This window comes from Diprion similis, chromosome 12 (assembly GCF_021155765.1).
Source record: "Diprion similis isolate iyDipSimi1 chromosome 12, iyDipSimi1.1, whole genome shotgun sequence".
Classification (NCBI taxonomy): domain Eukaryota; kingdom Metazoa; phylum Arthropoda; class Insecta; order Hymenoptera; family Diprionidae; genus Diprion; species Diprion similis.
Genome location: NC_060116.1, coordinates 9,628,703 through 9,641,647, shown reverse-complemented (window position 1 = coordinate 9,641,647; position 12,945 = coordinate 9,628,703). Strand labels below are relative to the sequence as shown.

The window sequence follows — 12,945 nt, the reverse complement described above, 5'->3', positions numbered from 1 at the left end:
TTCGCAATTATCCTTCGAGCAATCCTGGCGCATCGATCAGCTACCATTCCACGAGAATTCATTATTTATTATGATTTGATACCGCGTTGAATATGATGCAACGTTATTACCAAGACGCTCGAGATTTTTGCTGATATACTTTTCGCGTTGGGTATAAAGATTTTTACGGTACGAGGGCGTGAGAATTATTACTCAACCCTCAGCTTGATTGGCCTCAAAATTCTCAACTTCTAATCATGACTCTAAATTTAATTGGGGGTTAGCCTTACGGTTACGTGATTCATCACTTCTCATCCCTTTCTTGCGGTTGTATTTTTTAGTCAGGAATCTGACGAAGATGAATGGAGCACAGATTCTACGCGAGGAAAATACATGAGAAATTCCAGATGAAAAATTAGATTCTTTGAATTTACTTAATGGCTTATCCTCTGATCACGAAGGTTTATTCTCAACCCTTTTCCATCTCTTTATTTTCCGTAACTTCTCAATTTTAGCTATTTTTGGATTTCGATCTTGAATCAATCACCGTGTAGTTATAGGTACTATCTAGGAAAGTAAACGCTGAGCTGGGTAGATTTGACAGTATTTTTACGACGGGATATACCTACGTAAGAAATGTCTCTATATTCCCTCGCTCGGTAGGGATCAGTGGCTATCCGCTTTCGTCCCTTTTCTTTCGCTATCAGAAAGAGAAAAAAAATGAACAACCTTACGTGATCTATGGGTCCCTTAAAAAGTCGCAGAAAGCCCTAAAGTCTACAGAAAATAGATTTTCCTTAGAATCACGGTTGCCAACTGTACCGATCGCGTATTGTGCAAAAGTTATATCACAAGTCCTAAATCTGTGTGCGAATTTTTTAACGTGTTATGAAACCGAATCGTAACAAAGCCAAGAATTCTGAAACAGAAGCCGCAAACGGCTATATACGGAAGAAAAATTGCATTGCATTTTACCCTGGAATGTAAAGAAGGATGCTAAAGTGGCGTAGATTGCATTCGTGAAATTTTTAACGATGCTTCAACTTGCAATTATGGATCGGTACAAAGCGGAGCTTATTGATACGAATACAAAGCAGAGATTAGCTTTTGTTACATTGGCAAGATTAGTTTGTTTTCGAAGAGCTTATTCACAGGATCTTCACTTGATTACACACGGGAGGAATAAGGAAATCGGTGAAGTGCAATTCGCCTCAACTTCCACTTTCGGCGGCTGGAAAATTCTCCTGGGAAATTGTTCAAAGCGAGTTACGATATTCATTTTTAAATTTATTTCCGAACTCCAAATTCGCTTGGGCTTCGTATTTGGAATTTAGTTTAGGTATTGTAAAAACTGATTGCGAGTCCGCAACTTTTACATCAAAGCCTGGCGTTGCAAGATTTGGACTCTACGAAAAGTTTGCCACGAAACTGAACTTTGTTTGTCGTTCGGGTTAGTCGGTGTCAAGGGAATACCAAAAGGAACGCCAGGGAAGTTTGAATGCAAATGCGATGCGGCTTCCAGTCAATCAGATGCCAATTTAATCCACTCCGCCATTGATAGCTCTAGTAGTCACCTAGTGGTATCGGATTATACAGTTATTTACCGCTGTCAGTTAGATTTATTAATTAACGATTAACTACTTCCTGCTTGACAGGCTTTCTTTCGTCCTCCTCTCACCGTTCCCTATTTTACTGGATATTAATTTGTGCTTGTAGGGAATTCTGTGCTTCTATAAAACTCGAACTGCACGTTCGAGAAGGCTTTTCCACACGCTTAGACATTTCAAAGAACGCGGTCCGCTCTCACCAGCAGACAAAGATAATTCGTGACGCGCTTTTATTGACCTGAATTCCGACACGCTCACGTAACTCGACGTCGCGAATCTAAACGAGACCATTTCCACGCCTTGTTTTTCCAAGGAATTGACACCTCGCGGAGATCTTCCAACAATGTGGTGTCGATAACGGAAATCGAATTGAAACGAGCTTTCAATGCTATTCCTTCTGATAAACGGACCGCCTCTATACCGAATGCGTTATTCCTCATTCGTTTCTCGTCTCAATTGTCAACTGACTTAGAGACGAGGACTATTCACATTACTAGTCAGTGGAAAAACGTGCGATTCATGGTTTCCACTTGCCACTTAATAACAACGTTCGACCGAATCCTGAAAGCAAGAGGAACGCGGCTGTAAGCCGAATCAGAACGATGACCAGCTGCGAAATGGGATAAAAATTATGGATAGTCCTTCAAGGTTGTTCTACCTTAAATAAATCGGATTTTAGACCCCCAGAAGTTTCCGAACTATGATGGATGGTCTTGAATTCTAAAGGGAATTCGACGCCTCCTCGAATCACTATCTGCAGCTGTTCCCATTTGCTCTCCAAGATCCCATGCAGGTCATTGGGTCGGTGAACCGTCGACGTTTGGCAAGAAGAGAAGAAAAGCAGAAGAAGTCTCTTATCATGCAAGCCGAGCAAATAAATTAATTGAGCGAGTTAGCCTGGGTCGTGTCAGCGGCTATCCTAATTAATTGGCTTGTGGTAATTGCGTTGTATCTGGATCGCGGGGATCTCGCTCACCCGAGCGTACGTAATTCGCAGTTAAAATTGATGAGGAATAAATGAAAATAAAAAATAAAAAGCGGGTAGTACAGTATGCAAGACATCAGACCTGAGTACATACATACTTAGTATTATCTCGCTCCACAAAACTGAGGATTCGTCTCACATCATCTGCAGGATACGTACATATGTAATTCGTGGAGGTCAAGTCAAAGTCCCTTGCATCATAAAATCGAGCTGAGGCTATTCAAGTTCTGCGCAGTAACATGAGTTAAGAGAACTCTTAAGGGTCCTCGAATTAGTGTATCATATATAATGCCAGCTACTCTACTTCTGGAACTTTATGTATGGCGCATGTCTGTACAGTGATAAAAAAAAAAAGAAAAGAATTGTTGTTTTAAATATAAAATTGTCTTCTCTCATTTAAGAATGGTGAAAAAATATTTAGTGGCTGGTAATGATTTTTCGTTGAGGCATGGCCAAGGATTTAGGTAAAGATATTAAAGGAAATCTAGTTTCAACGATAAAAAACTTCTTTGTTTATAAAACTTCTTTGCTAATCCCGAATCGAGATTGGATGTTATAGTGCGTAATTTGTGGTAATAGTTGTGTAGCTGGGATTTGCAGACCAAAGAACTAATCACACGATGAACCACGTGAACGCTGGCTTGATAATTAAATTTCAGATTGAACGCGTTCTAGACCGAGTTAATTCTCTTAATGAGAATTCTCACGAAATATTTTTCCCTACCTATCCGTTCATCTCCCTCTCTCTTTGTTAGTTTTATCAACAACCAAGTGCCTGCAGAGTTACTCTAAACAAAATTTATTCACGCCCGATTTCTTTTTTAAAAAGTCGTTTGTGGAATATATTACCTAATCGAATTAGCTTATAATCTCGAGTGAACTAAAATTAATTTTTCCTCAACATAGTCAACATTTTCATATGTTCAATGCGTAACACATCTCTTCCATATTTGTAAAAAATTTAATCACCGAATCAATCAAAAAATTTTCAATCAAACACTGTAAACTAAACACAATTGAAGAATTATTTTCTCGCATTTCTTGTACAGTGCAGGGAAGTGACATTTTTTTTCGTGTCCCCAAAAAGTTGCTACACTTGGTGAACACGTACAGGAGCTGTTTCTCCCACCTTTGCAAAACTATTGCCAGAATTCCGAATTTTTAACTCCCAGAATTTTCTGCTTGATAAAATGAACAGGTACCACGGATTCTGGTGAGTTTGGCTTCTTCGCTTGTTGTTAGAGTGAATCGAAGCGAAAGGTAGGGGTTGCGTTTCTGGGGAACGACGGACGTCGCGGCGCTTCGACGCGGTTCCTCTCGTCCGCAAACGCAGTCTGCGTTCGCCTACAGAATACGCGACAGTTCTCATTCCCGGTGCTCCGTTTGCTTGACGTTTGACGTTTCTACGCACCGTTTCAGTGTCACCGACTAACAGTTGCATCCTTTGATCAAGAGATTAAGCCACAGAGTTGAAGAAGATCGGCAGTAACAAATAGGAAAGACTAGAAGCTGTTGAAGCCGAGAAATGAGCAACGTGGCAGAAACGGATTTACATGTACGTTTGTTGTTGTGCACGAAAAAATTTACAGTTACTGTATTCTTTGTTTTTAGTTCTTAACTTAAGTTTGCATTTTGGAGAATGATCTGCTGGTGGAATGGTTAATATACAGTTTTGAAAATAGCTGGAACAACGAAAAATTGCTCGAGTATTACTATCCCTAAGTATGATGCATTTGGAAATTACCCTGAAGATGGTGAAAAATGCTTTTCTAAGGGGTGGAGAAAAGCTTTGCTCAGATTTTTCTACGGGTGAAATTGAAACGTTGAATAATCGCGGCGTCATTGTCAAAATTCGGAAAATACCACCGTTTCGATTTTCGATTAGCAGAAACTTTAGAAGAGACAATTTCGGAAGCGAAAAGTTGAGGCATCTATGCAACATTTTAAGGGCAATCAACGTGTCGTTTTATTAATAGTTTTCTATCGTATATTTCCCGGAGGATTGAAACTCGATGAAAAGTAACCCTACGGGGTCCAAGTAATCAGGTTACTCGTAAAGTGATTCGCGTCTTGGTACAAAGATGAAAAGGCGTTAAATCTGAAATGGGATTCGTTCTCCGGAGAAGCACGCTCAAGTCGTAATATTTCAAGCTGGAAAATCGTACGCCTTTATGGTCACACTGAATATTAACACGGGTATAAAAATTGGATTTTGCAATAATCTGGCTCTTTAGGACAATACGAGTGTTTCGCTTGCACCTTCAGACGTGGAAAAGTACCGCGTTCATTCTCTTTAGTTATTATATAATTTATTAAATTCCTATAGGAGAAATGACTGTATTTGCTTTCTGATCAAGCTGGAATAAATTGAAGCCAGTTGACCTATGATTCAGATCGATGCTTTTCAATCCCAGTACAACTTCTCGATTATTCATAGTACGTTATATAAATATATTATACGTGCGTCACGTGATTCCGCGTGTTTTCATTAACGTCTGGACTTCACGAAGAATCACGGATTCCTTGTTCAAGGATGAATCGGTCGGAATCGTCTGAATCAAACGTCAAGAAGAACGAAAATGCTGTTTAAAAAGTACTCAGCAATATTATTTGTGCCAAAGATGGTGTATATTGTGATACAATATTAACGAATCTGATGAGCGAACTCGAATGACAGAAGCTACACTAAGAATTGAAAATTTAAGAAAATATTTTGTAATTAGAATGATCAAAATGATCAAAATTAAGCTCTTACATTTTTGATTTAATTTATCGTAATTTTTTTTCTGTTCATTTATCTCGTCAACTGCAGCAAATATAATTTTCGACTTACATATGTTGCACCGTACTTAAAAAAAAATTATTTTCATCGACTTGGGATTATTTTTTGTCAAAGTTTTTGCAACTGATCCCTGGCAATCTCTATTCTGAACAAAGTAAGCAACAAACGTATGAAGAACGGATCAAAAAGACCGAAGTTTCAATCATTTTCAAATTTGTAATCATAAAATATTTACTCAAATTGTTCATATCTTAGCTTGTGTTATTAAAATTTGCTCAGATTCATTTTTATCACACAGTGTTGATGTTATTTTATTCGTGTTCATCATCATTCACGCAAATAATATTCCTTGAGATTTTTTTAAAGGTTTTTTCTTTTCTTCTATTTTTCGATTCGGCAGTTTTGACGATTCATCTTAATGTGATCACGTCACATTGATGCGGAAGGGATGAACATCTCGCTCTTCGCGACTTGTTTTCACAAGGTGCATCCAATCGTTGCGCAACCCTGCGTCTTCTGTTTTACCCTCTTACACTTTGCGGCTTCTACCTTGCTTCCAGGCTTCGAATATGATATATACAACTCTTCACGTGTATTAAATCATACTCGGATCATCGAGTTTTGTTCGCTTTACTTGCACGCCACCCGTTGTGCTGACATCCCTTCAATTATCGGAAAAATTGACTAAAGCTAAGGCATGAGATGGTTGTGGGAATCAACAGCTTTGACGCTTTTGTTGTCAAGTCAAGGGGAAATAAAACAAATGGGAATGCCTGGAGGTAATGGGATACGGATTCTCTTGATAACGTTTCCGATCATTCGGCCAGTAGATCTGAACTAGATTCCCGAATCTAAGAATCAGGGCAATCTTATCGACTGTAGAGGCCAGAAAGAGGAGAAATATTTCATATTTTTCCAACAAGTTTCAGAGACCGATTCCACCAAGGATTACTTGAAGAAGTAAAGTAACTCCGACGCACGACCAACAAATAAATCGAAAATGTTTTTGCGCGATCATGAAAGAAATAGTAGACCAAACTCGCATTCCCATTTTCATCTCATGAATAAAAATATTGACGCAGGAAAAGTTTCACTCACTAGTACATACAATCGACGGCCTTTGCATTGATGTTCCATGATAACCACTCGCAAGTTTTGTTCATAATATCGTTATGAACAGCGATTTTGCGACGTCTCGTCAATTTATTATTCACTACAAAATCCTTTGCCAAAGTATTCTGGCCCTGTTTAGGCTCCTCAATAGCTGCAGTTAGTTGATATTTAACAACCGTGTATCTACATTCCTATTCGGCTTAACTTCTACGTGAATTTGAATAATTCATACAGATTGTTCGGGGTTGTAAGATATTTAACTTTGGAACGAGGCTTTTATACGCATGGCTTGTTCTTCGTCCCAAATGAATTTTCCGATGGGCCATATTTGATGCAGCGATTTACCGGACCGCTAAATTAAGTTACATTAATTCGCTGAATTATTGTCTCAACAATATGATTTAAAGATGCGTATGAATTTCGATTCGTGCAAAGTGATTGCCTCGGAAATTTCGCAAAGCAATAATAGATTGCTTGCGCGTTGAAAGGGCTTGTTTCTTAAGCCCGCCCCAAATTCGAACGGCGAAGGAAGTTGAAGCCAATGTTAGGAGTTTGTATTAGCATGTACACGAGCCGAAGTTCTAGGCTTTGAAGGATATTTGCAGTATCTCACAACCTTATTGTTGTTTTTCTTTCTGCCGATATTCACGGTCCCTTTCACCCTGTAGTCCGATATTAACAGATAAGACGTGAGATGTTCTAATCTAAGTTTATCCCTGGTATTTCAGCAGTAACATTAATCAAACTTCAATTAAATTTAGATCTTACACAGAGCTGCGTCCGATTTTACCAAACGATAAAATTTCTAATTTTACCAGAGTTGCACAGGGGTCGTCAAATTGAATTAGTCAACACGAAAAAGCTTTAATCTTCAATTGTGTACCTCGCTGTAGCCTAGTAGGTATCGAATTGGAATTTCTTCGTGGGGCTTCGGTGATCGATACCAGGTGCCTATTTGTCTAGGTATACCAATGAGGCCACTCGGACCACCGACCGAAAGCACATTGCCAGCTAGTTTATTTATATTTGTAAAAAAAGAGTCGCTATACAGCTCTATAAGCCGAAATTATGGTGTTTAAATATCAGTAATTATACATGCGGTGATCGAAAAGCGTTTGTGAGTTTATAGGGTAGTTTTTTCCTTATTTTTTTTTTTTGCGGCTAACGACCCTTTGGTAAACCAAGATATTACTTGTAATATGTTTCTTCAGAAATACGTACCGTTCATCACAAACTACCTGGTAGACAAGAAACCTTACTGTCTAGACGCGGCTGGGTTTTCGGACCAGATTACTTTTCCATTGGTATTTAAAGCATGATATTCAACAGACCCTGCGCAAATTAAGCTTGTTGGTATATTCAAAGCTCTGCACTGGCGCAGACCGAATCCGGTTATTACCTTGCAATATTCAGATTCGCTGGATTCAAGACTCGTAATTGATAAGCCCGACCTCTCAGTGGGTGTTCGAAACGTTTGTTTGATCCCCGTTCTAGACCGAATCCGGTTAAATTTGTACTAATGCTCCGTGGGAATAATTATAGCTCGAAGCGAAGACTATATATGTAGGTACATATTGTATGAAAGAACCGCCCACGACGCACGAAAAATCTATTGACGAGTAGTGAGACGAAAATAGCCGTGCATACGATGAAACAAAACAAAAAAAAAAATTGCTTAAAGAGACAGATTCGTCTCCCGCACTTGCCTGGAACTTTTTATCAGTTACAGTCAGCTTTAAAATTGTACGGCATTTCATTTTCAAGCTGTACTGTCCAGTTACTTGATGTTTACGGTTCGCTGTGACAATCCAATTTATGGTTCAATTAAAAACGATTATCTCTTTAAAGCTACGTCAAGTTGAATTGGCGAAGAATAGAACTACTCGCTTCCTTCGCTTTTTTTCTAAGTTTTTATTAAATTTTTGATCCACCACCATTCTATGTTTCACTCCTTGGCTCTTGGTTTTGTGGAAAATTGTGATTGTAATCGCTGTAGACTGCCTAATTATCATTTTTTGTTGACGAAATTTATTCTAGAACGTAATTACTCTCACTGCATTCTTGGTTTTAGAAACATGTCGTCAACACGGAAAAGTGCGGTGACCTCAACGTCTACGTGCAGGTAAGTCCGTGAATGAAACGACGTTGGAGCCATGATGAAGGGCTTTGAAAACTCAGGAACTTCGTATTCAATTTACAGGGTGATTTAAAGCAGCAGGAGAAGCGCGCCGTTTTTATGACCGTTCACGATCTGGGATGCAATCGTAAGCAACACGTCAATATATGCTACATTTCGTTCTTCTGTCTAAAATTAATGTAGAATGAATTGACTTTTGGATTCTTTATTTTGCTATTTAATAAACTTTTTTACCTATTTCAACTTTGCAGCGAAGAATCTAAAGACATGCAAACTATAAGATTGCCTTACAAAGCTTGAGATTTTCTCTTAGGATAAATTCTTCTTTTCTAAAGCCTTTCAAAGAAATTCCTGTGGTAAAACTTTTAAACTTTTTCAATCCTGTTTTCAAAGAACTTAATCCACCACAGCTCTAAGAGTCTAAATCTCAAGTTTGTCAAATTTATGCAAGGTGGAAACATTGATGTAATTTTATAAGTAGGAAGCTTCTGAGACGATAAATATAAAGGTCAAGAAAAGTTTTCCTCTCACCCCAGATGGGCACGAACCAAAATTACAGTTCACAATTAGGAACAATACAACCGCCATTGAAAAATGACCGAACGATTTATTCCTAAACTAGAAATACGTTGGCAAACAAAGTGTATTCACGGAGAAGCCGAGGCATGATTTTTAGCTTTATAAAAGAGCTCCACGTGGGTCACTGACCTTTCATAGAACTCCACGGCTTTGTGCGGCCTTTTCACTTCAGAGGGTTGCACAAATGTATTGAAGTACAAGACCGCGTATATGCAAAAGTCGACTTGTTCTTTGCTCGTGTGCGAGTATCTTCCACCCCCTATTCAGCCGGTCTCAAGTGCAGCCGAGTACTTGCCTAGAACCTTGCAAAACCGAAAGCGTATGCAGTGTTCCAGAATCGCGACTACGCAGTCATGCATCATCATTCTCGATCATAAATCGCGCTTAGAATCGCCAGTAAAAAGGAGGGATTCGAATCGTTTGCACATCATCGAAGGAACCGTGTAAAATAAATAACTCGGAAAAGAGTTTCTTACGAGTTCGATGAATCGAATGATGCGAGAGATCCTGGGGCGGTTTTTTCTGATCTATCAAACATCGTTCAGCGCATTTTGACGGAAAAATAAAACTCGATAGATACGAGGCTTCGATCCCCTCCCGGAAACTTTACCATTTTCTCTGATTACAGACACCTCGTTCCACGACTTCGTTAAACATCCTTGTATGTCGGAAATCAAGGATCGTTCCATCTTCATCCATATCGATGTCCCGGGACACGCCGACAACGCTCCGAATCTTCCTGACGGGTGAGAAAACACGATTTGAAGTGATTGCTGTGCTCGACAAACTTCCAGCATCCTCATCTTTCCTATATCAGATTTCAGTTCCCAACGCTCCAGACTCTCGGCGAAAGCCTCGTCGCTGTCCTCGATTTCCTCAACGTTCGCTACGTCGTCGGTTTTGGCGAAGGTGCTGGAGCCAATGTCCTCGCCCGATTTGCCCTGGCGAATCCATCCCGTGTCCTCGGGTTAATTCTTATCAACTGCACCGGCAGCGCCGCGACGGTTCTTGACAACTTCAAAACCAAGGTCAGAGTCTAGTTGTCGGCGCCATTTTATCATCACATAACCTAAGTTTTTCATTTTAATGGAGGCAAATCGTAATTCTTCGGCTTTAAAATGACTTATGTCACATAAATTAATGAAATGTAATCAACGATATACACAAAACACGGCCAACGGTCACCTGTTTGTACCAGTTTGATTTTTTCCCACCAGATGGCGCATTGCAAAGTAACATTTTCAATACGTACCTATATATATAGCGTCATGAAATTTTTGAAAACATTCTCGACCACGATCGGTTTCCTCGAATTTCACCCCCGGATTTGATATTGCGAAAAAAATAATTCTTTCTTCTTCAGTTCCTCAGCTGGAGAGGAAAGGAGGAGGTCGGCCAATCTGCGGAAGAATTTCTCCTCTACCACAAGTACGGGAACGTGAGTACTTGCGAATGTATTTTATTACGCATAAGATATTGGTGTATTCGAGCGACGATTTCATGAGAGTTTTTTCCCACAATTTTCACGCTACCTAAACGCACGGCCACAGATGATAAACGAGGTATTTGGCTTGTCAATGTCGTAGCGAACCTGCAGAATATTACATTTTTTCTACTCAAATATCTCGATCGCGAAGCGTGTGATCGATTGCCCGTTAGATAAATGCACAACGTAATACATAATACGGAGTACTGAAATATCATTTATCCTAAATATTATAGCAACTGGTGAGCACGACAAACCCCGACAAGGAAAAAGTCCTCGCAGAATTTCTCGAGCGAATTCGAGGCACCCTTAATCCTCGGAATATCAAGCAGTACGTCAACGCTTTTCTGACGTGAGTTGTAGTCAATTGTTGCAATTTCATTGCGGCTCCGCCTTGTTAACTATCAAAATTAACGCTTCCCTTCACTTGAAATCAGCCGGAAGGATATATCCCTGAAGAATTGCAACACCGACATTATCCTGATCACCGGAATGCTCAGCCCCTATGCCAGTGTGGTTGAGAAGTTGTTTCGCGAGTTGGACAAGAATCGGGCAACTTTACTCAAAGTTGAACGTGCCGGAGACGTTCTTCTTGATTCGGTGAGTTCCGTCCGCGTGACATTTCGAAATAGACCTCATTAAGAAGGATATCCTTTCGGATTTGCAGCCGGTTAAAGTCGCCCAGAGCATATTGCTCTTCTGCAAGGGTCAAGGCTTGCTCACCTCCGTTACCATGCCTGGTGTTGATCGCCAACGCACCTTCAGCGGCGGTTCCTTCGACAGCGATGGTCGACCTCGAAGACTCTCCAGAGGCATGTCAATGGAAGAGTACGACAAGCCGAACATCCGCCGTCTGTCGATCACCATTCCAGAACCGACTCGTTCCGCGGTTAATTGAGATTTCAACCTTTGTATCTGCAGTATCCTTTTGTTTGACATTCGAATTTATCAGCTCCTACCCCGATGATGTGTTTAACTGTGACTGTGTGATTAAATTCGCAGATTTTGGGGATTCATTTCTTTTTTGAATGATTATTGGGTAGGCGTTGATAGTTTTTATGTTTTTCAGTTCTCAAGTTTTCGGCTTAAAGGATTTGCACTTTATCTTCTAATCTTAGCCAGTCACTCTGACCATAAAATTAATTAATATTCTAACATCCTATAGGCAGACCTGTAAAATGAGAATACCCGAGTAGCGATATTTTTTACTTTGAAAGTGAGTACAACATCATATCCAATTCTGACGTACTATCGTGTGAATTATAGAACTGTTTCTCGAGACTGGGAACTGATAAATAGTTGATTTCGGACTGAATTTGTTATGCAGACGTAATTGTGTTCCATACGGTATATATTATACGTAGGCATTAATCGATGCAGTTTAGTAAATGGTTTGGTCATTAATCATAACTCAATTTTGTTACAAATTTTTCGGGAATTCATTACGTGTCTATTATTGAATCGATTCTACGAATAGAATGGCTATCATCGTGTTATCACGTGAATAAATTAAATCGTGCGAGAATTCGATTCAGTAAGAGATTGGCTATTTGTAAACTCACTTTGATAGCATTAACAAAATATAATAAATGAGTATTCTAAGATAATTTTACATGAATGTATCATACGGAAAAAATTGTTCAACGTACGTAGATAGGTGTATTAATTTATGCACTGGTAGTTTCCTTTTGTAATGAATTTCCTGTGTAATATGCACATCTACATGTGCGTATATATGTTTAATAAAATCACCTGAAATTCTAGTTACTCTCGCAAGGCTGCAGCGTGGAATGTTCAATTTTATTGATACAGAGAAAAGGAAGCTCGTGATGTGTAATCCGGATTTATTGATCACAAATACAGATTCACATATATAATTTACAATATTTATTTTTATAACATCTCCATTGGCTATTCGCAGCACGAATAATATTTTTTTGAAATGGAGATTTTATATATATATATTAATAATATAAAAATTATTTTGCAAATTACCAACTATAAAGGTATATATATCACACATATAAATCTCACGTCAAAGGAAAGAGAAGAGTACAAAAAATATATAAAAGGAGTAAAGCAACTAAAAATACGATGTGCGTGAAAAAAAGTGTTGATCGTATATGTAATTCACCACGTGTAACTAAGAGAAATATAGATCAGTGATCGTTGCGTGATGAAATCAGCAAAGATTAACCAACCGTTGGGAAATTGATGTGAATAAATCTTTTTGTACACTTCGAATCGGTCTCGGAACCAACTGCAAATGTACGCCAT

At 39.1% G+C, this 12,945-nt stretch overlaps 1 protein-coding gene across 4 annotated transcripts; it reads left to right on the top strand.

The window, feature by feature from the left end:
• The first annotated feature begins 3,882 nt into the window (after window positions 1–3,882).
• On the top strand, window positions 3,883–12,735 carry LOC124412808 (uncharacterized protein ZK1073.1). Of its 4 annotated transcripts, XM_046892943.1 has the most exons (10): window positions 3,883–4,126; window positions 8,538–8,588; window positions 8,667–8,730; window positions 9,811–9,928; window positions 10,000–10,210; window positions 10,546–10,620; window positions 10,733–10,744; window positions 10,905–11,020; window positions 11,106–11,268; window positions 11,336–12,735. In XM_046892943.1, exons 1-10 carry the CDS (start codon window positions 4,097–4,099, stop codon window positions 11,564–11,566), a joined length of 1,071 nt encoding a protein of 356 aa, XP_046748899.1. In that variant the 5' UTR covers window positions 3,883–4,096; the 3' UTR covers window positions 11,567–12,735. The 4 variants fall into 4 exon arrangements, with proteins under 4 accessions (XP_046748899.1, XP_046748901.1, XP_046748900.1 ...); XM_046892944.1 differs by lacking the exon at window positions 10,733–10,744 and having other exon boundaries at window positions 3,884–4,126; XM_046892945.1 differs by lacking the exons at window positions 8,538–8,588; window positions 8,667–8,730.
• The last annotated feature ends 210 nt before the right edge of the window (window positions 12,736–12,945 follow it).

Excerpts from the sequence above, each read along its gene's own strand:
- LOC124412808 (XM_046892943.1), top strand. The coding sequence starts at position 4,097 with ATGAGCAACGTGGCAGAAACGGATTTACAT. Across the intron at positions 9,929-9,999 it reads GCTCCGAATCTTCCTGACGG|ATTTCAGTTCCCAACGCTCC; the intron begins GTGAGAAAACAC and ends TTCCTATATCAG. Across the intron at positions 11,269-11,335 it reads GAGACGTTCTTCTTGATTCG|CCGGTTAAAGTCGCCCAGAG; the intron begins GTGAGTTCCGTC and ends TCGGATTTGCAG.